Source organism: Erythranthe guttata, chromosome 1 (genome assembly GCF_056151865.1).
Source record: "Erythranthe guttata isolate IM_541 chromosome 1, IM_541, whole genome shotgun sequence".
Classification (NCBI taxonomy): Eukaryota; Viridiplantae; Streptophyta; class Magnoliopsida; order Lamiales; family Phrymaceae; genus Erythranthe; species Erythranthe guttata.
The window spans coordinates 418,852-445,491 of NC_142533.1; the positions used below are offsets into that span (position 1 = coordinate 418,852).

Sequence of the window (26,640 nt, forward strand, 5' to 3'; positions counted from 1 at the left end):
ACAAAAAAAAAAGAAGTGTTGAAAATATTACAGTTACAATAATTAGTAATACTATCGGCCGAATCGACCAATATTAAATCATTATAAACGACAAGTAATACATATAATTGAAATAATGCACAGACATATGACATATCAACCAAAATGGCAACACATTCTGTAATTATTACAAACTGACATTTATTAGCAAGAACAATGACATCTTTTCAAAAGACTCTGCTTGTCCGTCAAGTAGTACTGAATCCTCTATTATTATTATCATTTTTTTGGTATACATCTTACATTTAACTTTTTCCTCATATATATCCTGCTTGTAGTTGTATACTGAAATGTTAAATGTTATTTCAATTTTTCTATTACTGTTTTTAATTTGAACGTTATTTTGGCCTTTTTTCAGTCTGATTTTGGCAAAACTCAAAACATGGAAATTGTAGTCCTTTGACTTAGCTTTCTAATCCAACTTGAATCGGCTAGATTAGATGTCAGTTGACAAATTTATGCATGAATGAGTTACATTTTGAATTTTGGATAACTCAAATTATCGAAATTGAGTGCAATATTCATTGATTCATGCATATCTTTCTCACCCGACATCCAATCTTAGTAATTCAAGTTGGACTAAAAAGCTAACTTAAAGAACTATAAATTTTGTGTTTTAAGTTTTGTCAAATTCATCCTAAAAAATAGCCAAAATCACGTTGTAAGTCAAAATTGTATTAGTAAAACTGAAACGATCGACATTTATCACATCCCAAATACTGAAAAAGTTAAATATTGGTAAACATAAACACGAAAATAACTAAAATCAAAACATAAACTTTGGGACAATTAGCACAAAAGTAATGAACCACCAAAATAAAATTCTCATCAGGTACTGTTACAAAGACCAAAAAATCAAGAACCTTGAAATTGCTAAGTAAACGAATATTTGATTATTGGTAGTTCATTCTAAAGTATGAAAAATAAAAAAAATAAAAAAAAAAAAAAAGGAGAAAAGAAAAAGTAATTCATTCTTGGATACCATGAAATCTCTTGTGAGTAGTACTCAAAATGGATGTGATGTCAGAGAAACCGGGTCTAGCTGTCGGATCTTGATCCCATGATCTTTTAATAAGATCATTAATCACAGCTTCAATTAATTCATCGTCCAGCTCAGCAATTCTTGGTCTCAATCCATTTTCTGCCACTTCCAGGGCTATCTGTTCATAAATAATATTGCATAATATATATAACAAATTAAAACAAAACCACAAGCAAATTAAATGTAATAATACATAATAGATTTCGACAAAATGAAACGTAATAAATAAAAAAAAGTACATAACAAACCTTAGAAGGTCCAAAATCGGTGTGAATGTAAGGATGCTCGCCCGACATAAGCTCGTTCAAAATCACCCCGAAGCTATACACATCACATTTTTCATCGTAGGGTCCACATTGGATCACCTCAGGGGCCATGTACACAAATGTACCTAACTCAATAATTCAAACAATATAATTAAAACTAATAGAGTTTCCAATAATATAATTAATCCCTTAACTATTTTAATTTATTAGCATAAATTTCTCTATGTATTATAATAAAACCATTGGCAAATAACTCAATATATGAACACAAAAAAAACTACTATTTTAATGATCAAAACTCCTAACTGAACTTTTGAATTTTACTCATTAGTTACAAATTCGAATCTAATTCGTCGAATATATATCCACGGTGTAATATTTCTATTTAATGTACTACCTGTTTCTCCGGTGAGTGCCTTTTCTCCGTCAGTCAAATAACAGGCATGCCCGAAATCCGCAACCCTAACATGCAAAGCATCGTCCAAGAAAATGTTACTCGGCTTTAAATCACGATGAAGAATCTTGGGCTTACTCTCATGAAGATACTGCATGGCTTGCGAAATCTCCAACGCCTTTTCGATTCTGTCTTTCAACGGCGGAATCGGAATCTTTCTCTCCTTATTCCTTTTTCCAGGTCCATGCAGCCAATCTTTCAAGTTGGTCGCCAGAAATTCGGTAACGATCCAGCAGTTATCGGGCGGGTCGAGACAGGCTCCGATCAGCTGCAGCACGAACGGGTGGCGCTGTCTCGATAGGGTTTCGACTTCTTGTCCGAAGAAGATTACTCCGTTTTCGTTCGACTGGAAGAAATCTGGGTACATGCATTTGACTGCCACGTGGACGCCTCTCCATTTTCCTCTGTATATGTCTGCGGTGCTTCCTTGTGCTGACAGATGGATCATTTCAATCTGTTCATATTTATATAATGATCATTTGTAAGAACCCTAAAGTAGATTTTGCCTTGCAATATTTAAAGAAAAATACAAACCCTAACAAATCTTCATCCTCTCATTATATTACTCATCTTATAATAAGGATTAATTAGGAAGCAAAAAATCTAATAAAATAAGAAAAGAAGACAATACATTATTGTAATGTAATCGTATCATTCATTCATTCATGAGAGAGAGAGAGAGAGAGAGAGAGAGAGAGAGAGAGAGAGAGAGAGAGAGAGAACCTCTTGAGGGTGGATATACCAACCATTGACTTTGGCTTGATGTATGAGGGGGGCAAGATGGGGGTGGGATTGGGGTGGAGAAGGGGGTGGGGGGCTGCTGATAGTGGAGGGAGAGAGTGAAAAATAATCATGGTTTTTGTTATCATTGTTGTTTAGTATGAGATCCAAGAATCCATTGTCTTGTGCTACTTGAAGACAGTATTTAAGGAATACTTGTGTTTTTTCTAGCCTTGCCTTGTACATTCCCTTCATCTCTCTCTCCTTTTGCACCTCCCTTTCTATTTCCTCTACCTTCTATTTTACATAAAAAAAAAAAAAGATCACATATTTCAGATCATAATTAAATTATAAGTAAACAATTTTATATACTTTTTTATCATATTTGTAACAAGTACCTGATCATGAGAACGTTGATCGAATTCTATTGTGCGTCGCTCTATTTTGACTCGGTTTGATGTAGCCGCGGGGCCCATAACAATGCAGTCGCTCAGCCGCCTACAAAAGCCTCGAGACGAGGTCGCGGTGGTGGCAGCCTTTCTCCGGCTAGGGCTAAATGGAATGATTTTATCATCGGGGGTAGTCGTTGCATTATCACTAATCATGTCTATTATTACAAGTAGGAATAAAAAAAGAAAATTGAGATGGGGGAATATGCAGATTAGGGCAAAATTATATTATCTTATATCTTATATATATGTTTAGTTAGAGGCTTGAGTGTTGAATATAATTGGACAGAATTTTGGGCGGATAATTTGATGAATATTCATGTCTTTTACATCATGTATTTTACATCCAAGTTGGTCTGGTCTGTATTAACAAAATTCATCAAGAAAGTGGGACTAACTAATTACATATGAATAATTAAAATTCATTCAATTTCGACATTTAGTAACATAATAAAAAAATAAAAGAAAGAGTCAATTGACAAAATAGACGATGTTACCAATAATATTGAGGACGGTTGGGCAAGTGGAAGATTCCAATATGGTGTTATTGAGCCCAATCATCCAAAAAGCCCAGTTTCATTTAATTAATTTTGAAATACAAATAGTAAAACTTTATGTCAATTAAAAAAAATAAAATTGATTGTTGATTGTTAATGTTGGTGGCTTTGTACTAATACCCCACTTCACTTTCACCAACCATTAGGAAGCCGAAGAGAATCATCCCTAAAAAAAGAGGCTTCTATTAAATTTATTCTAATTGTATATATAATATATCATCATAATAAAGTAATATGTAGGTTGATGGAACCTTCTTCATGAACTATTTTTTAGTGTACAACAACAAAACCACATTCATAGAATGAACAATATATTATATTATATATAACAATTATATGCTATAGATATATATATATATTAATATAATGATTCTTAATAAATCATTTGGTCATTCTTTTTCTTTTTTAATATTAATATTTAAAAAGTTGCATGCTCCCACGTACTACTACTTAATGAGCTAAATAAACTACGTCGTTTTAATTTGTTAGTTCTTATTAGGAATATCCAAATACACAAGACAAACATTTTTAGATGACTTGCAGTTTCATTTCTCCTTGGATCCTTTACTTAATAAGCATTAAAGCTACATTTTCTAATTCACATTTCCAACTGTATATATATTATTATTATTAGGTTAGTTGGAGTTCGGGCCTATTTTATTGTATGTAAATACTGAATTGATAGTTGAGCCAAAAATGGTCCCAGAAAAAAGGTTTTGATGAAGCCATTAATTAATAATTGTACATTGGCCTAACATATTTACTCACTCAAACTTAAACTAAACTACGTCGGCTGAACATTTTATTTTATTGTATTTCAAAAAACCCTATGGCCTTAATTTATTGCATTTTTTTAAGTTTACTGCAATCAATGCTGCAATGTTTAGTTAATAAACAAGGACAAGACATATATAAGATTCGTAATTCGTACCTATGAAATTGAATATGTCTTTCTCAATCTCTAGTAGTATTTCATAAATATCATTTACTGTTATATTAATCTTTAGCAAAATTCAAAGTACAAATATTGAATTTCGAGTCTACAATCTACATACTAACTTGTCATGTCTTTTTATACCTAGGATAAATAAGTAACATTTTCCATCATTCTTTAGATCTTGACCAATAAAGCCGTTGCTGATAAAAATCTTAAAAAAAAAAAGAAAAAAAAAAGAGGGGGGAAAATGATTTTTTTTCTTTTTTTTTAATTAATTTTAGAAAAAAGAATTAGTAATTGTTGAAGAGAGAAGCACTCCCAAACAAGTGCCACTTTACATAGGGATCTGTTTGAACAACATTTCGAAGCAACCAAAATTCCTTCAAATAAAAATTAAATAAAGTTAAAGATATTCACTTTCCCTATTCCCATGGGGAAGATTTGTCTTTCCCTTTACTATTTCACTGCTTCTCATTTTGATCTCGAATCCTCTCTCTCTCTCTCTCTCTAGATTTCTCTCTCTCTAGATTTCTCTCTCTCTCTCTCTCTCTAGATCTCTCTGCTTTTTATTTCGTCCTCTGTTTTATCAAAATCAGTCACACTCTAACAAACTTGGGATCAACGAACACACCCCATTTTCCCCTTCTTTTTCAGTGTTTGTCTCCATTCCAAATCCTGCTTTTTTACCACAAAATCCCACATTTATATTTATTTATTTATATTTACATCATCAAATTCCATATATTGTAAAGTAACATCTACTACTACCAATTTTTTTATATGTGTGATTATGATCAAAAGCATTCTGAAAAAGAGCCCTATAGTTCAATAAAGAAGAAATGTACAACTCAAATAAAATAAAATAAAAACTAAAAGAAAATACATATTATTCCGGTGTAATTAACGAACCAAACGGCTAACAACACCGCGATTAGTGTCTAAACGAGTAGTTTCGTACACGGGTAATTCTTCGCAGAATCTTTTGTCTCCAAAGAATGCTAAGTGGTCGAGCTCGAATAAATCCGAACTCGAATCACTCATTGCATCATCATCGTCTTCGTCGTCATATTGTTCGTCGCAAATTTTCCTAAACAAGGACAAATTGTCGCCGTTTTTACTACAATACCCTCTTAGAACATTCTTTGCAGCATCTTCAACTTCGATATTTTTCTCCATTTTGCTAAATTTCAACTTTGCCAATGAATTTGGTGGCAACGGAGGCCTTTCGTAAACGGGTTTTTGCCCGCACGGCCTTAAATCTTGATCAACGACAACGCTCACTGGATTAAATCTCACACTTCTTTGAACGCCGTTCTTGATTTTCTCCCTTGATTTCGGCGAGTATTTGCTCAAACATGACCTGGAAAACGAAGAAGCCGACGAACAAGTAGTTGACGAGGCCTTTGGTGAAGACTTCGAAGAATCCTGAATCTTTGTATTAATTACGTTATTGCCATTGGTGAAGAAGGAGTTGATGAAACTTGTGAGCTTCCCACCTGGAGAAATTGGCTGCTTCACTTTCTTCAAATTGGCGTAGATTTTTAAAGCCCTGGATTTTGACTTGATCAGCAAATCATCTCCCGTTTTGCTTTTCTGATGATCCTGGTTCTTCTTGTTGCTGTTGTTGTTGTAATCGTCGAACAAAAACCGGTTGTCCTTTTGCGGTTTTGTTTCAACTCGGGTCGTGGCGCCGGTCCGAACCGGTTTAGGTCTTGTTGATGAGAAACAAGAAACCTTGGGCGGCTTCTTCGTGGAGGAGGAGCCGAAGAACTCTGTTTCCGACGACGAAGAAAGTGCGCCGGAGCTGTCGGAAGAACTCGAAGTCGAGCTGAAGAACAGCAGATCGTTGTTTTCCAGCTCCGGCAACAATGCCGCCGCCGCCGTTTTTTTAGCAACGACGTTCTCGTTAGCCTCCTTCTCCATCCATTTCTCGACCAGACAAGCCCTTCTGACAGAAGCACAAGCACCGCCGCCCTGTTTTTTGAGAGGCTTTTCGTTGAAATCCTCTGTTTTTTCAGCGGCGGCGGCGCCGCCGTCGATTGAGCGGTAGATTTCGTCGAGAAGGGTGGAGGAAAATGAAGGTGTGTTCATGCTGTTTTTTCTTGTTTTGTAATGATAATTCTCCTCTCTGGTATACATTTTTTTGTTTAATGAGTTTGTGTAATTGTGTGTGTGTGTGTGTGTGAACAGAGGGAAGAAGAAACGGAAAGAAGATTTGTAACAGAAGAAAGCGAGAAAAAATATAATGAAGAGAAGTGAACAGGAAAGAGAGGAATATAAAGGAGTCGGCACGCGCGGTCTGAATGCCAGCTTGGCAATATTTGATTCTTTTGGGTCTTTTTCGAATTTCCCAAAACTCCTTGTACCTATTTTAGCAAAATTTGTGTGTGAGAATTTAATTTTAATTACGTGAATTAGGACGCGATTATCAGCATGCTAATTATGCTACGTTATTAAATGCACTGATTTCGACCGCAACTATTTAGGAATAAAATTGAATATTTGTTTTTTTTTTCTGTACAATGCGTGAATTTAAAATTCAAATTTAAAATCACGGACATGATTTGGAAACAAAGTCAAATTCAAGAAACTATTGAATTTACTCTACTTACTGAAAATTAAAATTTATTGTTCTTTTTTGAATTTTTAAATAAAATTATTATAGTAATTTCGAAATAAAGAAAAATACTACTGTTATAGTCTACGTTTATGTGGGGGCACATTGTGATTTGATGAAAGTGCAATATAGTGGGAGGCAATTACAGAAACAGTCCTGCTAAATGTACCATATATATTTTGTAATATTAATTCTTTTTAAAAGAAAAAGCTGATGACTTTGGAAGTTGAGAATTGGGAAATTTTAAATTTAATATATATAAACCTCTTCTGGGATTAAACGTAACACTTGCTTAATTAGGATGTTATATTTACTAACGAGTAATAAACTAATTAATGGAGCAAATCAAGGAATTGTTAGGAAAAGTTAACGGTGAATCACACCAAGAATGTGGAATTATCAATTCATATAAGCTGTTAAAAAGAGCTTTTAAGTTTATTGTCCAAACACTTTAAAAATTGATTCTAAAAATAAGACGTAAGAACATATCAATTTTAAAAAAAATTATTATCTGGTCAATAAAATAGTTATCAATTCATATAATAATGCACATCTCCCTTAAGTCGGAATACCGTCAAAATGTTGTTACCAAACGAACAAGTTACAAGATACAGTCCAAAATACTTAATATAAATAATGTGGATCTTTTCTAATAATTATTTTTTAGTCTATCTCTGTTTTTAAATAATTACGAATGAAGGTGTAGTTATTTTCAAGGTTTGGTGAATCAAATAGGAGGCATCTTTCATCTCTACCACATAGCATATAAATAGGCAGTGTTTATTTATTTGTCTAAATCTAATTTATCCCTAATGCGTTGAATAATTTTACACCAAACTACCAAATTAGATACCGGTGCACATGCTCCCACCAACTAATTATTCACTACCTTTCCTACATTTCATTTATTTTGTTTTTATTCCAAACAACCAAATGATAAGTGAATAATATGTTCTTATTAAGTTGGCACCAATTGAATTTTTTTTTATTTTTGTTTTTATTTTTAATTGAGCAATCGTAATCGTAGTATCTTGAATGGCCAAGAGAATATTCAAATTTCGATCTGATGGGCCTAAATTCAAAAATTTAAGTCCGATCTAATATTATTGGCTCAAACTCATACACACAGCTATGAGCTAAAAACTAATCGATGCTCAACAAGTTATGGAGAACCCCAATCTTTTTCGGCCCAATTGATAAAATAATTTTTTTTACAAGTCTAAATCCAAACGTTAAGTATAAATACTACTTAATCATATTTTTACAATTTTGTTTTGTAATTTTTATCGGCTATTTCAGAGTGAAGAAATGGAGAAAAGCCTGGAAATATTATTTACTTTCATGATGGGTTTTTATTTAAATAAAATAAAAAAATGATTTCAAATCAATAAAGTAAAAGTGGAAGTTTAATTATCAGGTTGTCACATCTCGAATAGACATTAGATTCACCACCAGAATTATTAGAAGTTTACTGCAGTACTGCACCCCCAAAAGAATAAATTGTAGGGTTCCTAAATTAGTATACTAATTAACAATATTTTAACCAATTAATTACTACATGCGTTTTACTGTTTTCTTTTTCTTCATCTCCTTCTTTCAATCAATCAGTTGTTCACTTATAATACTGTTATACATAGATTGTTCATATGTCACGATCAAGTTAGCTAGTCGACAAAATAGAAGAATAATTTTGTAATAATATATTCTATTTTTATTGATTTGTTTTGCATGAGCTCAATTATTATTTTCAACTTGTTATACACATATTTATTTCCCTTAACAAGTCTAAATATATAACTGGTTTCTTATTATTTGTCACATGGTGAAACATAACACACGCAATTGTATATAATTATGGAAATAAAAAAAGAAATGGAAAACATGGCAACATGATTAAACAGTGACCCGAAAGCAAAGTCTTGGACTTAAGTTAATTAAATCGGAATTAAATAATTAATGCTGGTTAAGGAGTTCGTGGAATGCCAGATTTTTGCCCCCTTAATCCTTATCAAGATCACATGCTTTCTTCCTCTCTCAGATTTGCTAATTCTGAATTCATATTCCGACATTTTTATTTTCTAAGGCAAAATCACTTTCTTTGCTGAAAAAAAGCTCTCAAGAGTTATATGGTCCCCTTCTCTTGATTGAGAATCTGATTCATCTATCTGCCTTAGGTACCAAATATGGGTGTTTGTGTGTTATAAAGCTCGACAATGTCGATCTTCTAAGTTGATCTTCTTTTATATATATATATGTATACTTTGAAATAAGATTAATTATATATATATATGCACTACTCGAAAAGCTTCTTTGATAATTAATTAGCTTTTTATTCTTAATTGAAGAAACGAGTACTCAATTAGAATCTTTCTTTATGAACTGAAGTAGATAGAGCCTAATTCGATTGTATGCGTTCGACTCGACTCAATTCATTTACACCCTGTTTGTAATTAACATGAAATTCAAAGTCAACATTTTTTAGGGTAAGGACAATTTGTGTTAAGTCGACTAAGCAAGCTTTCTTGATCAATACTAATGTATCCATAATTTGTGACTCGGTCGTCCCTACGACCAACTCTCTTCATATCATTCGCCATACCGTTGGACCATTTCTAATTTGGCACTCCATTTCCATTTAATTTCTTCTTCCTATAATTTTTGGTCATATATATATAAATGGGCCATATATATGTTCCCTCTCACTAACAAATTGGCACGTGGACAAGACATTATCTGGCACGTGAATGTGGTTGCTGACATGGCAATTCCTGTCAGATTATTATAATTAGCTTGCCGGGGAACATCTTTGCTGCCTCTTTCATAGACAGTAATTAAAACTGCAATGCGTAAAATATAAGATTAGATTTTTTGACATGGGCTTTTATTACATCATGATTAAATTGTTAATCATCAAATATTTTTTGTTTTATAATGAAATTTACATTTATAAATTAAAATAGTATAAAGATTAATGAATAACCTCTTTTTCCCCTCCACGATAAAAGCCTCGATCGGCGTACAGAACACCTGATATGTAAGAATCTGATCCCTCTCTGACAGAGCATAGCTCCACGTGCACTCAGACCTCATCACTTTCTTTTTAGTTTGAATTGTCGTCACGTGCTCCGCGTGCCCCCCCTCCTTCACATCCTCATCCCTTAAGTGCATGCATGTAAATATTTGTTTTTTTCTCTCTATTAATATTTATGATCTTTCAATTTATGGGGTGTTACATATTTATTTCTTAGGTATGGTATGGTTGGTGTCTAGAAGCCACTACTTCAATGTGAAAATGACATTTTTTATTTATTTATTTTGTTTCAAAGAGGAGGGGTAATACCGTAAATATGTTATAATTGTAATTGGGCGGCAATTGGGCGTTAAGTGCTGCTGGGGTCCAATTGGGTTGAATTCGAAATGAGTTGGGCCCAAAATTCGAATATAAGATCTGTTGGGCCCATTACACAAATAAAAATAATAATATTATATTAAGCAGAGTTGACCAGTCCATCTCATCCATTTTCTAATTATATTTTTTAATATTGTTTTATAATAGAATAATGTAAAATAAATACACAGTACTGCATGCATGCAGCATGAAAATAAAATTATGTCAAATCAAACAAAATTCAGTTTAGTACCCGGTAAAAATAATTGTGGACAACAATATTTCAACAATTCCATCAAAAAATAAAATAAAAAAATATATATATATATATTTTGAATGTTTTACCGTTATTTATTTTTATTTTATAAATTATTATTATTATTAACAACGGGTGTTAACTGCCTTAATTATGTCCCTGTAGCGCATTTTCCCCTTATATTTCCAGAAGTTGCAATTCAAATTATCCCCTTCTGCTAATTAATTCTGAAACACCAGATAGAAACCCACCACCGCGGCGCTTGGTCTGTACCAGGCGTCGCCGCCACAAAAAAACCGCCGAACAAAGTTTTTTACTAATGGCAGACCAAAATTCCAACTTTCCAGGCATTAATGATGACATCATCGCTACTGCCATTTCAAGTGCAGAACAATTACTAATGTCCGACGAAATTCCCGACGACCCTTTGCTGAACAGCCTCGCAAATAACATGATGCAGGCGCACCATAGTTACGGTGGAAATCAGGGGACCCACTTTTCTGGGATTTCATTCGACGAAAATGTATGTATTAATAATAATAATGAAAACAACAACTTCATCGATTTGTCGCAGAATTCCAATTTCGGAAATCCAATACAAATCCCAATTTGGCCACCCCCACCTTCTCCCTACAGTTGCACTTGTTGCCAAACACTCCGACAAATTTTCCACACTAATGGTATGTTTGTTTTATTTCTAAAGCCACGTGTCTCAATGTGTGTGACACTTATGGGGAGTCAGATGCTACACTCGATTATTTACACCGGTGTATTTGTTCCGTAGATTTGATTTGCACACATTCAAATCGACCTGTGTACGATTATATGTAGATGGACGGTTCAAATTCATCCAGTGTAAATAACCAAGTATAACATCTAATTTCCCGACACTTATGATGTTGGTATATAATTTTTTTTTTATTTTTATGTTTCGTAGGTACTAATGTGTTGAAGCTTGATATACACGGAAGATTAGGCCTAATCAGCCACGCTATTCTCGAGAGATACAATACCGATGCGCCTTCCGATAATCACGAGTATCAAATGTTTGAGTAAGCATTTTTCAGATAGATATACATACACCTTCTACTTTTCTTTTTTACAAGGAACCATTTTTGTGGATTCTAGTAAAATTTATGTTCGAATTTTCGACAGTTTCTGCCACGAAAGCATGTTAAGTGTGAAGCAATTCTTAGTTAAATATTGCAATGACCGTAAACGAGAAGGCTATATCATGCTACAGGATCCTCTCTCTAACTTCTACAATGCCTTGTGCATCGGATTTTATAGCGACGTCGGAAATTTTGACGACGATGTTTTCCTTCCCGAAACTCCGAGAGGTTCAAAATCAAATCCCGTTTTTCATTTTCAGATTTTTTATTTTATTTTTTTATTTAAGACGATAATGTATCCTTAAATCTTGTACAGAGGAAAGGCACGTGAACCAAGAAGAAGAGGGAAATAATGGAGTAAGGGTGACTAAGAGCAACATTGCATCACAGGTTTGTATTAAACATTTCCGTTTTTTCCGAACAAAATTTTGTATATTTGTGGTGTTATATATTATATATATATTCGACTTTTCTAATGCGAAATTTTGCTAATTTTGTGCTTATGATGAGTAGAACAGAGGGAAAGAACAGGGAGGATGAAATTGAAGGATGTGGCAGGTTACTTCCATCTTCCGATTAACGTTGCTTCGAAACAATTAAGTATTTGTGCGTCGGCATTAAAGGGTATATGCCGAAAAGGAGGCTTGTCTAGGTGGCCCCACAGAAAGGTGTACCTTTATGTACACTTCTTGTTCTCCTCTTCATGTATATTTGTAGATAACATTGAATTAATTCTAGCTTTTTTTCGTTGTAGATAAAGAGCATCAAGAGTAGTATATCGAAAAAGAAGCAGAGTTTGAATTCAAAGGACGCAAACGAAAGAGCACGCGCTTCAATAGAGATACAAGAGCTTCAAACAGAACTTGCCAATATTTACCAAGGAAATGGTGGCATGGTCAATTCACTGAGTCACGAGTAAACGAGTCAAGATTGTAATTGTCCGTTTATATATCTTATTTTTTGTTATTAGGTTTCGTTGTTTTGTAAACACCGATTAAATTTTTTTAATTTTTTCCTAATATAGTTTTTTTTTTTTCTGAAACATCGATACTTAAACTGCTGTCGATGTCGAGCTGACTTTGATATTATTGGTAGGTAAATTAACTTGTATACCTAGTGACAAGAACTTATGAAATCATATAAACCGGCCATTGTAGCAAGAAAAAGACATTGGAAAAACCAAAGAATAGGATCAGACATAACTATACATGCTTCTGAAAAAGGACAATAATGTAGTTATCCAACGTCGAGAACTAAAAACCCCACTGCATAGAAAAAACCGCATTTCCTATGCATTTTGTTATAATATTTTAGATATAAGAAGTGTGAAACAATTACATTTTGCATGTATTTTTCGTTTTCCTCAATATTGAATAATGGTCCCTTCGGAGACGGTTGTTTGCGTAAAACAAGTGAAGCAAAACGCGGCAGAAGAATGGGACGAAACGATGCCGTTGCCTGGAGATATAATAGAAGGCGTAGCAAAAGACGGTGCGGATGCCTCTTTTGTTTCGGCCAAGGCTAGATCCGAACTTAGCTCTCATCTTGGCAAAATAAACCGTGTAGCTGATAGTGTGTGGTTGAAGGTGAGAAGGGGCGAGGGTACGGTGAAACTCCGCGCGTATGTAGTACCGGATAAAAGCTTTAAGCTGCAGAAAATGTTCACCGTTAGAGCAGCCTCCAACGAGAGACACGTAGCGGTTCTTGCAGATTTGACTTTCGAAGAGTGCTTTCAACTCCAAGGTGACCTTTTTTTTTTTGGTGTTTTTTAATTTTTTATTTTTTATTATTCACTTGAGTATATATAATTAGTGTTCATTATGTATGTATTTGAATGTGACAGAGATGAGTAGAAGAGTAGTGAATTTGGATTTTAAGGGATTTCATCGAAAGGGAATGAAATACGATTGGAAGCATAAAGTGGGTTCGTATTTGCCCGATCGAAGATCTACCGTAGTTAGTTCGATTCTGTTCATGCCTCTTGTAAGAGAACGCGGCATAGAAGCACTCACGGTGAGAGTCATGGCCTGGTTCTCTGCTGCAGTTTCTTCGGGAATTCCGCTTGTTTTCATCAACATTCAAACCGAACAGACGATCACTTCAGTAAATAAATCGATCCTTTCTTTAATTTCTATTGTTGTCTTCATAAAAACAAATTGTTCTCAAGATTTGAATACATAATTTCATTTGAACGATACAAATCAGGACGCAGGCAAAGAGTTGGCTTGGAGTAGACAAGAAAATATCAATACAACAGTTAATATTGTACAAGGTATAAGATTTTGGTTTTTACCTGGTGTTGCTGAGGTGGCACTGCAGCTATCTCCGGAACATGGGGAAACCCGATTCGGCATGGAAATTAAACGAACTGAAGAGGTAATAACGAATAACTAACGAAAAAAAATATTAAACAAGAAAAATTCTTACACGAATGTTTTTTTTTTCTTGCAGGGATTTATCGGCATTTACTCGATAACAACGGGGACAGCGGCTGAGCGAGCTGGGCTCGGTGAATTATTCAAGCAGGCAAATAGAATGGGGCATATGCTTGTGATATCGAGGCTACAAGGGAAGAGTTTGATGCCTTCGACCGTTGACTCGGAAGGATTAATTCATTGCTGCGACAACGGTGATATTAAGGAAGCGCTATTTTCGGCACTTGAGAAAATGGACAGTGTTCAGGTTCATATTATGGGGTGGCCTAATCAGACGGTTGCCGCCCCACCGGTGTCTGCTGCAGCAGCGCTCCGGCCACCGGATTTCGTTTAGCTTGTCTGTAAATTGTTGGAACACAGACATGTAGATGAGGGATTGTGTGTGTGTGTGATTTCATAGTTGGAACAAAAATGTTGATTGTCTGAAATTTGAAATAAAGGATGTAGATAGTAAAGATTGCATTTTTATCTTCCAAGTCATTCTTGAAATTACTAATTAATTAAGTAAACTAATTGATTATAAATCATTTTCAAATGGTTTTATTTACTCATTTTGCCCGTGAAGTATTTATTCTATTAGATTAGTGAAATGTTGTAAATTAGAAAAAGGAAATCAAGATTCCGCCGAGCAGCAAAAATGACCGCCGCGGCCACCGCCGCGCGCCGCCTGCATCAGCCACTGTCTCCTCTGCTCTCCGGCTCTGCCGCACTCATCCCTACAATAACATCCCTCCTCCAATCCCTAAATCCCCAAAATCCTCAAACCCACCAAAACCCTGATCATTCTATCCTCAATCAATTCTCTCCGTACTTAAACCCTAATTTAGTGATCGAAATTATCAAAAATCAGACAAATCCTTACCACTCCCTCTTCTTCTTCACCTGGGCCTCAAACCCTAACCCTAACCATTATCGCCACTCCCATTTTTGCTATGTTGCGATAACTGACAAACTCCTATCACACAAGTTATTTTCTTTAGCAGCTGATTTACTGAAAACCCGCAACAAGTTTTCAGATTTTATGGTGGGTAAGTTTATCAAAGCCCATGGTGATTTGGGACACCTAAAATGGGCTGCGAAGCTTTTTAAGCAAGTGAAGACGGAAACAGGGGACTGTTTGTTCTCTTTCAATACGTTGCTTGGTGTTCTGGTTAAGGCCAACAAGGTTAGTCTTGCTTGGGGTTACTTTGGTCAGATTGTCATTAAATCATGTCTAGTTACACCTGATGTTTCCACTTACACGACCATAATCAAAGGTTTGTGTAATGTGGGCATGATCGAGGATGCGGAGAAGGTGTTCGACGAAATGACCTGTGGGAAGAACTCGATAACTTACAACATTATCATTGATGGGTTCTGCAAGAAGGGCTTAGTCGAAAGCGCACGAAGAATTATGGATCGGATGGTTGCGGATGAGGGCTGTCTACCCGATACTGTGTCGTACACGACTTTGATCGATGGGTACTGCAAGAAAGGCGAGTTCGAGAATGCAATTATGTGCTTCGATGAAATGGTGAGTAAGGGCGACAATTGCGAGCCTAATGTGTTCACTTACAATGTTTTGATCAACGGGTTTTGTCTGAATGGTGACGTGGATGAAGCGAGGAGGATGATGACTAGGATGAGGTTTGCCGGAGTGAAGGAGAACCTCGCCACTCATACAAGTTTATTGAAGGGATATTGCGTTGCCGGGAGATCCGATGAGGCTATTATGCATTTTAAAGAAATGGTTAGCCTTGGTATGAATCTTGATAAAAAGTCGTACGCCGTGATTGTGAACGAGTACTGCAAATTAGGGAGGCCCGACGAGGCAGTTGTACTATTAAGGGAAATGAAAGCCAGAGGCATTCGTCCAATCGTAGCTAGCTTCAACGCCGTTTTCAGAAGTTATGTTAAATTGCAAGAATTTGATAAGACGATTATTCTTTTGAAGCAGATGCCTCAATGGGGTTGCTACCCAAATTTTATATCTTACAGTGAGGTGATAATCGGGCTTGTTGGATTCAAAGAAAGGATTCAAGATATTGACATGATTGTTAATGACATGATTCGAGATGGTCTTGGTCTCGATACTACATTGTACAGTTTCTTGATTCAAGCATATTGTGCAAGTGGAGATGTTAGAAGGGCGGTTTGTCTTTTTAAGGAGATGATCGATCAAAGCCTCACGATTAGGAAAGATTGCTTCGAAGTTTTCGTTAAGGATATGCATTCGAGGGGTTTAGTGCACGAGGTGCAAGATCTTTTCGATCAGATGAGAAATAAATGCCCGTCGTTTGATTTGGAGGAGTATCAAAGTGTCTTGGATGAGTGCCGCGTTGGTAGAAACAGTGGTAACTGATTCAAACTTGGTGTAAAGATTTGATTTTTTCTTAATTATGTTTCTATGTAAACATTCTTTTAAGGTTCACTATGTGTGTATGTGTTTTTTTTTAGTACCAAGTACAATGCAACTAGAAAGACAGACACCTAAATATCACATGGTAAGTCACAATGGTTGCTTTATGCAGATCTATATCAGATATACTTGAATTTTTCAGAAAAAAAAAAGTATTTTTTAAAGCAATCAAAATTCACATGTGATCCATTGCATGCATATGACTAGGACATTAAAGAATCAAATCCGACCCCGAACGATTCGAGTTCATGAGCCGAATGCATGATTTTCCAAGCTCGATCCGATAAGCAATCTAGTCGAGTTCAAACTGAATTTTGATCGTGCCAAACAAGAATCAACCTCAAGTAGCATGATTTTTTCATGCGTATTTCATCATTTTTTCGTAATTAAGTTCGGGTTGAACCGAACTTTGTATCTACATGCACTTGCACACATCAGATAAAAAAAAAAAAGTACAATTGCAAAGATGGGCAGAAAGAAAGATATATACATAAATGGATAATGTGGTCCTCTTTGGTATCTTCTGGAAATTTCAATATGAATTGGAATCATATTCCTTGTCTCACCTATTCTTGTTATTGTACCTTCTTCTCCCGGGAAAAAGTCATCCCCTTCTTTATCATATTTCTGGTTCTGTCACATTCCATTTTAATTAATTGTGAAACTAAACAATAGTTATATGATGTTTGACTAATTAACTTTTGTTTAAATGATTTTATAACTCCCAACACTATCTTACATTATTTTTTTCCTAGTATTTGGATAATAAGAAAAGAAAAATTAAAAAAACATTGAGTAAGGACAAATTGTATTAGATCTTGGAAGGCCCACGTGGAATAATTGAGATGATATTTTAACAAGGGGCGATTTGGCAAAAAGGGGTAGGTCCTTCATACTCTTTTGGAACAAGAGTTGTTTATTTTCAAGGGTTATTTTTTTTTTTTTTTTATTTTGACTCCTCAAATCATTTTTAAACACTTGATTCCCAGTGTAAATATGGCCTATGCACCACTAAGCCAGTGTTATATATATATATATATATATATATATATATATATATATATATATATATATATATATATATCTGTCTATGTCTGTCTCTTCAACTCAACTAAGGCCAACACCGCAAGGCCAGAGCCAAACACCTTCCTAACTGGCCCTCCCAAGATCTGACACAAGAATTATAATCTACAGTCTATTTAGTAAAGTTTTTCTTTTTTAATTGGAATTAATATGAGAATTAAAAAAAAAAAAAAAAAAAAAAACAAGAATTAACAAGTTCATGTAAGAAATCTTATTTTCCAGGTATACGAAACAAGCCAAAATCCAGGTGGTAAGATTTTATGTAGAAGACCTAGTTTGATTGCAAATCAAGGTGACAGTTTAATTGCAGGAATGAATTAATCTATCAAATTACATCTGATTATGATTCCACAATCTAAATACACAAACAAAAATCAAGACTTTGTTAGAAATAATATGTAGAAAAATTATCAAGATTGAATATCTTATTCCCACAAATCTCAAGTCATATCATACACATAGCAAATAGATACACTAGTGTGTACAACATACAACAATTCAAAACATAGACTTCTACAATTTTTGTTACAAAATTTACATAGTTAATTATGACACTAGAACCAATTCTCGATCGTCACTAAAACTCGTTAAGCGAAGCTATGATCTTGATCCTTAGTCGAAAGCCTCTTGAGAAACTCGTAAGTCGTAATCATAGTCGTTGCCGATAAAGACATCGAAGCCCACCTCGGCCCTAACCCTCTATAGCAAGCCCCTAATCCACCTTCCTTCACCAAACTCCTCATACTTTCCGATAATCCACCGCCACGTAAACCACCACCCTCTCGATCGGAAACCTGCAATCTCGTCTTTATTGTATCGAACGGCATTGTCACTAATGCAGACACGCCGCTAGCCATTGCGGCACTCAACCCTTGAGCCGCCACCACTTGTTTCCCTTCCGGCTTACAACCGCTCCAAATCAGTCGATTGGCGGCGGAGTAAGAACCCCACCACAACGCGTTCGACGGTGCGTAAGTTAGTATCGACAATCCAAACCCTCGGTACAATCCCTTCACTCCATCGGAGTATAGTATCTTTCTAAAAGCATCAATTCCACCGTTGTATTTATTCTTGTGAACCATTAGCCTCTGGCTGACAACGTCGACTGGGGTCCACACTAACTGTGCGGCCACGGCGGCGCTAAGTCCGGCGGCGGCGTTGGCAATAGCGGAGGCGGAGGCGTCGGAGAATCCGAGCTGGGAGATGCCGGCATTGCCAAGATGGCTCTTGGTGACTTCGAGGGCGCACGTGTAAAGGGCACGTGCGGGGATAGTTCCCATTAGAGAAGTGCCGAAGCCGGAGTAGAATCCTCTGTAACCCTCGCTGCGGAGAATCGACGACGCCATCTTGAAGCAGGGGATGGCGTTGATCATCACTTGCTGACGTGTTTTCAGGACGACGATTGGGTAGAGGGAGCCGGAAACGCATGAGAAAAGGGCGGCGCCGAGGAAGAAGAACTTTGATTTGTCGAGCATCTCCCAATCTATGTCGGCCGGGAGATGGATTTTCGTCGCTGAATCTTCCTCCGCCATAGCCAAACTCATCGTCGCTAATTCTCGTCGCTGATTTTATGCACTATATTCAAAAGAGTTTCTTTCACCCGATACAAAGGAGGAGGATAGAAACTGTTGAAGAAGATGATCAAATGTGTTTGTTAGAAGAAAAGCAGAGAAGTTTTCGTTGTATAAATAAGTGAAAAGAGGAGGCTCTGTGCTATGGGGATTTGTTATAGTGCATTTGGTCTACTGCACCAGAGAAATCGTGTTTTGTCTGATTGAATGTTGTTAGATGGGCTGAAACACGTTTTTCTTCGGTAGCAATTAATTGGGCCAGACCAGACAGACGAATTAAAGCTTATTACAAGTGGGTTTCATATTCGGGCTTCACTCAATAAGAATCCAGATTGAATTCATAGTACACGCAGGACTGTATTGGTGGAAATTAAAATAATTTTTTTGATTTCCGTCGATTTCAATTTGTTCTGACAATTTACGATTTGGAACAGTGTTTTCAATTTGAATTCCACAATTTAGAGTCAAAGTCTTTAACAACTTGTTGGTATTGAACTTATGTAGGTAAGGTGGCAGTGCAATGCCATTGGTGGATCACAAAATAGATAACTATTCAGAAAAAAGAAAAATATTTCAATATGAAATTATTCGTCACCATAGACATAATTGACTTTGTTGAATGTTCACATAATACGCAAACAAAGAAACAAGGAAAGGTCGTTTTATATATAAAACGACTTTGTGTGTGTGTGTGTGTGTGTGTGTGTGTGTGTGTGATTCATTCTTTTGATTTGTTTAAGTAGTTAGTGATATTCATGTATCCAGTTTATATTTGGTTGTGGGTTCTTACATGACGAACACATTGGAGAATACTCTGTTAATTAACTAACTGTACTTCATTAAGAAAAATTTATTAATGAAAGATACATATGAAGTCAATATGCGTACAAGGATAATCGATTTTCGTGTAGTCCACCAACGCCATTGCTACCTGCAGACTTGTTCACACATTAATTTGGTTTATATGTATATGATTAATTTGAATGTTGTATATTGGATCATAGATCAAAAAGGAAATGGAGACATTACAAAGTAAGCTATTTGAAGCAGCATCAAAAGGGAGCATCAGTTCATTGCATAAGCTGCTAAAAGATGATCCGCTAATTCTCGATCGAGTTTCAACTAACTATTTCTCCGAGACTCCTCTGCACGTGGCAGCAATGTTAGGCCATGTCGATTTCGTGAAGGAAATCGTAAAAGCAAAACCTGAGCTCACAAGTGAGTTGAATTCCCAGCACTCGTCTCCTCTTCATTTAGCTTCAGCTAAAGGCCATGTTGATGTGGTCAAAGCGCTATTATCGGTTGACCAGCGAACATGTATGTCCCGTGACAGAAACGGGCTAACTCCCGTTCATCTAGCGGCACTCAAAGGCCAGCTCGAAGTAATCAAGATTTTGGTCCGAGCAAAACATGAAGCAGCACAAGTGACGGTGTATAGAGAAGAAAACATCCTTCATTTGTGTGTCAAACACTACCAACTAGAGTCTCTAAAGCTCTTGATGAAGACTACTTTAGGCCATCCTCGGTTCGTAAACTCTAAAGATGGTGATGGAAATACACTCCTTCATCTAGCTGTCGCAGACAAGCAAGTTGAGGTATACATACATACATGCATACATACATACATACATATATATCTATTTTGTTTTTTTTCTTTATTATTATTTAAAGCTGATGATGGAAGCTCTTTCTTTAATTAATTAGACGATCAACTTCTTGGTGAGTGTGCCTGCATTTGAGGTGAATGCGCTGAATCTTAACGGGATGACAGCTGTGGACATTTTGACTCAAAGCCGAAGAGATGTTAGGGATTTAGAAATCGAAGAGTCCCTCAAAAAAGCTGGTGCCATTGGAAATTTGGAGATTAATAATAACAAGACAACAACTCGAGCCTTTCCTTCATCGACAAATGTGAAGAAGAAAAACAAGCAACAAGATCATGATTGGCTGGAGAGAAAGAAGAGTGCATTGATGATTGTGGCTTCACTGCTTGCAACAATGGCATTTCAAGTTGGAGTAAACCCGCCAGGCGGAGTATGGCAAGAGGATAAACTAGTTGAGCCTGGAGATCCCACGTTTAAACCTCAATATGCGGGATATTCTATAATGTCGCGTAACTTTCCAGATTTGTACTCGATATTTTATATGTATAACACAATAGGATTCATTGCCTCTCTCAGCATTATATTGCTTTTGATGAGTGGATTGCCGATAAGGCACAGGTTTTTTATGTGGGTACTAATGGTGACCACGTGGATTGCAATCACAGCAACTGCCATAGTTTACTTAAACTCGGTAACAAGCGTGACGCCGTTAGATGGAACATTTGTTAGTTTGATAATATACACTATATATGTGTGGGTCTCCCTGATGGGTCTCCTCTTGGTTGGACATACGATTCGTTTGGTGTTGAAGATAGTTAGAAAGTTGAGGAGGAGGCTAACGAAAATTCATACACCAACTTCATCTGTTGTTCGTCTCCATAACGATGGCGTTTAAATCTTACTTTCTTTGTTTATTTGTTTGTTTATTTGTCTTGTGATGTTTGAAATGTTGTGAAATTATAATGTTCAGCTTTGTGAAATTTCAGTTTGTATCAATTCTACCGAAATGGCATTAAATTATCGGAGTTTCACTACAATTGAAAGTTGAACAATTTGCATTAAGCTACATTTTTTTCTTCTTGTATGATTTTGTAATCCACCAATGCCATTTGCTCAACAGTCTTGTTCAGACGATAAAAAATAACCTATGTGAAAAGGTTGACTTAAATTGTCGCAACCAGTGCTGCGACAATTGTTGATCCTCCTAAATTATTCGTCTCTCTACAAAATCTTGTGCCTTATTATAATGAACGAAAAACCGATTCAGAGTGTGATAATATGCACCCTAATTGTACGTATCTGTGCGCGCGCGCGCGCATGTGTGATTCATTCTGTTTCTTCGTCTTAGTAGCTGGTGAAGTTCGTACCTGGACAATAATCTGTTAACCAACTGTACCGAATAATTAAGGTTAAAACAAAATCAGTGTATATATAGTCTTGATTCAAGGCAGCAATTTGCACGTATCATATATAAAGTCGATATTCGTATGACGATGATTGATTTCGTAGGAGACTACTTCTTCTGAATATTTATCTGATTTTGTAATCCAACAGTGCCATTGCTACGTTCAGACAATAAAACCTATGTGGAAGTTGACTTTCAGAGAGAGAGATACACATTGGTTGTTATTATTTTAATACATTGGTCTATATAAAATGTTGAATGTTGGATATTTGATCATATCAAAAGAAATGGAAACACTAGAAACTAAGCTATTTGATGCAGCATCAAAAGGGAGCATCAGTTCATTGCGAACGCTGCTAAAAGACGATCCGCTAATTCTCGATCGAGTTTCAGCCAACTATTTCTCCGAGACTCCTCTGCACGTGGCAGCAATGTTAGGCCACGTCGATTTCGTGAAGGAAATCGTAAAAGCAAAACCTGAGCTCACAAGTGAGTTGAACTTCCAGCAATCGTCTCCGCTTCATTTAGCTTCAGCAAAAGGCCATGTTGACGTGGTCAAAGCCCTAGTATCGGTTGATCATCAAACATGCCTAGCCCGTGACAGAAACGGGTTAACGCCCCTCCATTTAGCAGCACTCAAAGGCCGTATCGAAGTCATGAAAATTCTGCTTCGAGCAAAACCGGAAGCAGCACAAATGAATGTGTACGGAGGAGAAAACATCCTTCATTTATGCGTCAAACGCTACCAACTCGAGCCTTTAAAGCTGCTGGTGAGTACTATACGCGAACCCGTGTTCGTAAACTCTAAAGATGCCGAAGGAAACACTCTCCTTCATTTAGCTGTGGCAGATAAGCAAGTTGAGGTAATTATTCAAAAATCACTAATCTCCGTTTATAAATGATGCATTTTAATAGCCAAGTTATTTAATTTGAAGTCGAAAATGTTTTAGCAGACCATCAACTTCTTGTTGACCGTATCTACACTCGAAGTGAATGCACTGAATCTTAACGGGATATCGCCATTAGACGTTTTGATTCAAAGTAGAAGGGACGTACGAGATTTAGAAATCGAAGATTCCCTCAAAAGAGCTGGAGTTATCGGGGCGAATATGCTTAATCAAGAAGCGACAGCAACCCGAGCCCTGCCTACTTCTTTCGATCGATCGAACTCCCATAGCTGGAAGAAGTTGCTCAAGCAGCAAGACGATTGGCTGGAGAAAAAGAAGAGTGCGTTAATGATTGTAGCTTCGCTAATAGCAACGATGGCTTTCCAAGTTGGAGTCAACCCTCCGAGCGGAGTATGGCAAGACGACAAACTCATCGACTCTCAAGGAAACCCGGTGGACGATCCTCATACGGCGGGTTCTTCCGTGATGGCGAATAACTACTCCGGAGGGTACGTGTCGTTTTATATCTATAACACGACGGGTTTCATTGCATCCCTCAGCATTATATTGCTTCTGATGAGTGGATTGCCGATAAGGAGAAGATTCTTTATGTGGATTCTGATGGTGATTACATGGGTTGCTATTACAGCTGTCGCGCTCACTTATACTATCTCGATATTAGTTTTGACCCCCGATCGGGAACAAAAAACGGTTCTGACTGTGATCGGATCTGCCGTATTTGTGTGGATGTGCCTTATGGCTTTACTCCTCATTGGACATACGCTTCGTTTGGTAGCGATGGCGGTTAAGAAGCTGAGGAAGAGATTGAGGACGAGGGTTATTACAGCAACTTCTTCATTAGATGTTCTTGTGAATAATGTTGGTGTTTAATTTTTTATTTTTTTTCCGGTTTGTCTTTCGTTGTTTTATGTCTGTGTGAAAATATTTCAGTTTTTACTGTATCAATAATGCCAAGTTTTTTATGTGCAACCTCAAATGTCAAAGTGTTAGCAATGTGTTGTATAGTTTAATACTGAAAATTTATCATCACCATATAAGCATATTGACTGACTTTACGACCGTGTCGAACGATGCACCTTATCAACGAACGAACGTTCACATAATATGAAAACAAGAAAACGAAGAACGGTGTTGACTAAACGAGCAGTCGGTTGTGTATCCAATTTATATTTGGTTGTGGGTTCTCATACATTGGAGTATAATACTCTGTTAACTGCATGCAACAACCTTATGAAGAAATAAATAATAATTATTGGTCAGAAAAATAATCAGTATATTAGGTATATATTACAATTGATTTAAGCCCTGACAGTGTATTTTCTAACTAATTTCAGTTAATTAATCTTTAGCAGATGTAGCCATAGGTGGTTTCCTAGTAATTTAGTTTGATAGTGATACCTGGTTGAAAAAGTCTTCTTTACAGAGTAACACCATCTTCTTCTTGCAAAGTCTGAGTCAACCCTCGGAGAATCTCCGGACCGAGTCTTCCCTGAATATCGTTATCACAAGTCAACCGAAGTCATTTCTCATTTGAATCCCCATACTCTATACATAAACATGATTCTTGTGTCCGAAAATGGGACTAAGAGAGATGGAAAGAAAATCGGCAGAGCAACGTCTTTACGACGTTGCATCGAGTGGCAATACAAGAGCTCTGCAAGAACTACACCAAACAGATCAATTTCTCCTCGATAAAATCTCGTACACGTGTTCAAACAAGACTCCTCTACATATAGCAACGACGAACGGGCACTTGGCCTTTGTTCGAGAAATCTTGAAAATAAATCCTCGTCTTGCCGAAGAATTAGACTCCCAACAATCGTCTGCACTTCACATAGCCTCGGCTAGAGGCTATGTGGAAATCGCAGAGGAATTGTTATCAGCTGCACCTGATATGTGCCTATCGCGCGACTCTCAGGGCAGGAATCCTCTACATCTCGCAGCCATGAAAGGCCATGATTTGGTCGTGACATTGCTCGTTGAGGCAGCTCCCGTCGCTGCCCGAGAAAAGCTCGATCGAGGCCTCACCGTTCTGCATTTGTGTGTTAAATACTCCCAATTAGAGTCTTTGAAGATTCTGGTGCCCATCTTTAAAGAACTCCTCTATTCGGAGGATGACGACGGCAACACTATATTACACATGGCACTCGGGAATAAACAATCGGAGGTATTTTTACAAAGTCAGGTTTTTTTTTTTTTCCGGCATAATTTCAACGGTAGTCGATGGATTCATCGTGTGCATGTGATGGTTATTTAATTCTCTTCTTCTATCTCTATCTGCATATTTTTCAGTTGCAACTTGCAAATGATTATGGAGAATTTTTTTACCTGATTGGTTTAAAAGATCATAACATGTAATCGTACTTTTCGGTTTAATTGCATTCAGCACCTCCATGTTATAAATATTAGCAAAATAATCCCCTAAACGCATCATTTAGAGGGTTTTTTTTACCTCATTTTAACAACAAAAGGAGTTTTTTTAACAATTTGATATAACACGGGAGTGTCGAACGAAACGAACTCCGTACTCTTATCTAAAAGTTGAACGGGAAAATGGTTGCAGATAATTCGATACTTGGTGCAAAACACAGACATGGATGTGAACGCAACGAACTTCAACACGAAAACAGCATACAACAACAAACCAATCAAATGGCTTACCAAGAAACGGGACTCCATAATGGTGGTCGCGATCCTCATAGCAACGATGGCCTTTCAAGCCGGAGTGAGTCCAGCTGGCGGCGTTTGGCAAGAAGATCTAACGCAAGATCCGCAGGGCAACTACCTCGTAAACCCACACAGAGCAGGGGAGTCGATAATGGCGCACCATCATCCGAAAGCATTCAAGAGCTTCATAAGGGCAAACACGATAGCCTTCATCTCGTCTCTCAGTACGATATTGCTTCTCATAAGCGGGCTCCCGTTTAGGAAGAAGATATTCATGTGGATTCTGATGGTGATTATGTGGGTGACGATAACATCCATCGCTGTGACCTACGCGATGTCGATCGCTGCTGTCACTCCGAAAAAGTTCGGGAGATCGCTGAGCCATGTTATTGAGATCGGATTGGCTGTGTGGACTGCTGTGATGGCGACTCTTCTCGTCGGGAACACGGCTCGGTTAGCGGACAGGTGGCTGAAGAAGAAAGGTGTTAATGTGTGGCGTCCTAAACGATTTCGAAATTCGGTCGAAGCGTGCCAGGAAAATTCTACTGTCTGAATCTGTTTTTGTCAAGCAAGTGTGTATGTGTGTGTGAATTTTTTTTTTTTTTTTTTTTTGCTTTTCTTGATCAATAATGAGTTTCATGTTTTGAAGTTTGGATTTTTGCAGAAGATGTAATAAAATGTATTTTGCTTACAAATTTGTTAAGTTTTGCTCTATTAAAAACATATTGCAGA

General features: G+C 36.6%; 9 protein-coding genes across 10 annotated transcripts; 6 read left to right on the plus strand and 3 right to left on the minus strand.

Moving 5' to 3' along the window:
• Positions 1-873: 873 nt before the first annotated feature.
• LOC105977014 (serine/threonine/tyrosine-protein kinase HT1) lies at positions 874-3,126 on the minus strand. The gene is made up of 5 exons (XM_088820201.1): positions 2,914-3,126; positions 2,525-2,818; positions 1,745-2,255; positions 1,330-1,472; positions 874-1,199 (listed from the first exon to the last, which is right to left on the minus strand). Exons 1-5 carry the CDS (start codon positions 3,124-3,126, stop codon positions 1,008-1,010), a joined length of 1,353 nt encoding a protein of 450 aa, XP_088676327.1. The 3' UTR covers positions 874-1,007.
• A 2,144-nt stretch (positions 3,127-5,270) lies between these two features.
• LOC105977271 (protein BIG GRAIN 1-like B) lies at positions 5,271-6,749 on the minus strand. The gene has a single exon (XM_013002578.2). The coding sequence runs from the start codon at positions 6,601-6,603 to the stop codon at positions 5,365-5,367; it is 1,239 nt and encodes a 412-aa protein (XP_012858032.2). The 5' UTR covers positions 6,604-6,749; the 3' UTR covers positions 5,271-5,364.
• Positions 6,750-10,933: 4,184 nt separating this feature from the next.
• Positions 10,934-12,758, plus strand: LOC148772518 (uncharacterized). 2 transcript variants are annotated; one of them, XR_016032147.1, is made up of 6 exons: positions 10,934-11,405; positions 11,663-11,777; positions 11,881-12,065; positions 12,154-12,227; positions 12,351-12,505; positions 12,592-12,729. XR_016032147.1 is itself a non-coding variant. In XM_088820765.1 (6 exons), exons 1-6 carry the CDS (start codon positions 11,045-11,047, stop codon positions 12,754-12,756), a joined length of 1,050 nt encoding a protein of 349 aa, XP_088676891.1. In that variant the 5' UTR covers positions 10,934-11,044; the 3' UTR covers positions 12,757-12,758. The 2 variants fall into 2 exon arrangements, 1 of the variants encoding a protein (XP_088676891.1); XM_088820765.1 differs by having other exon boundaries at positions 12,356-12,505; positions 12,592-12,758.
• Positions 12,759-13,075: 317 nt separating this feature from the next.
• LOC105977015 (uncharacterized) lies at positions 13,076-14,748 on the plus strand. Its single transcript, XM_013002274.2, has 4 exons — positions 13,076-13,580; positions 13,681-13,940; positions 14,043-14,213; positions 14,289-14,748. Exons 1-4 carry the CDS (start codon positions 13,214-13,216, stop codon positions 14,604-14,606), a joined length of 1,116 nt encoding a protein of 371 aa, XP_012857728.2. The 5' UTR covers positions 13,076-13,213; the 3' UTR covers positions 14,607-14,748.
• LOC105977016 (uncharacterized) lies at positions 14,726-16,787 on the plus strand. Its single transcript, XM_013002275.2, has one exon. The coding sequence runs from the start codon at positions 14,910-14,912 to the stop codon at positions 16,611-16,613; it is 1,704 nt and encodes a 567-aa protein (XP_012857729.2). The 5' UTR covers positions 14,726-14,909; the 3' UTR covers positions 16,614-16,787.
• Positions 16,788-18,160: 1,373 nt separating this feature from the next.
• Positions 18,161-19,404, minus strand: LOC105977044 (uncharacterized). Its single transcript, XM_013002305.2, has one exon. It carries the CDS (start codon positions 19,295-19,297, stop codon positions 18,341-18,343), a length of 957 nt encoding a protein of 318 aa, XP_012857759.2. The 5' UTR covers positions 19,298-19,404; the 3' UTR covers positions 18,161-18,340.
• A 936-nt stretch (positions 19,405-20,340) lies between these two features.
• On the plus strand, positions 20,341-21,908 carry LOC105977017 (uncharacterized). The gene is made up of 2 exons (XM_088812608.1): positions 20,341-20,919; positions 21,029-21,908. The coding sequence occupies exons 1-2, from the start codon at positions 20,341-20,343 to the stop codon at positions 21,821-21,823; spliced, it is 1,374 nt and encodes a 457-aa protein (XP_088668734.1). The 3' UTR covers positions 21,824-21,908.
• Positions 21,909-22,587: 679 nt separating this feature from the next.
• Positions 22,588-24,296, plus strand: LOC105977018 (uncharacterized). The gene is made up of 2 exons (XM_088812579.1): positions 22,588-23,196; positions 23,287-24,296. Exons 1-2 carry the CDS (start codon positions 22,621-22,623, stop codon positions 24,109-24,111), a joined length of 1,401 nt encoding a protein of 466 aa, XP_088668705.1. The 5' UTR covers positions 22,588-22,620; the 3' UTR covers positions 24,112-24,296.
• Positions 24,297-24,698: 402 nt separating this feature from the next.
• On the plus strand, positions 24,699-26,629 carry LOC105977232 (uncharacterized). The gene is made up of 2 exons (XM_013002532.2): positions 24,699-25,408; positions 25,805-26,629. Exons 1-2 carry the CDS (start codon positions 24,818-24,820, stop codon positions 26,459-26,461), a joined length of 1,248 nt encoding a protein of 415 aa, XP_012857986.2. The 5' UTR covers positions 24,699-24,817; the 3' UTR covers positions 26,462-26,629.
• The last annotated feature ends 11 nt before the right edge of the window (positions 26,630-26,640 follow it).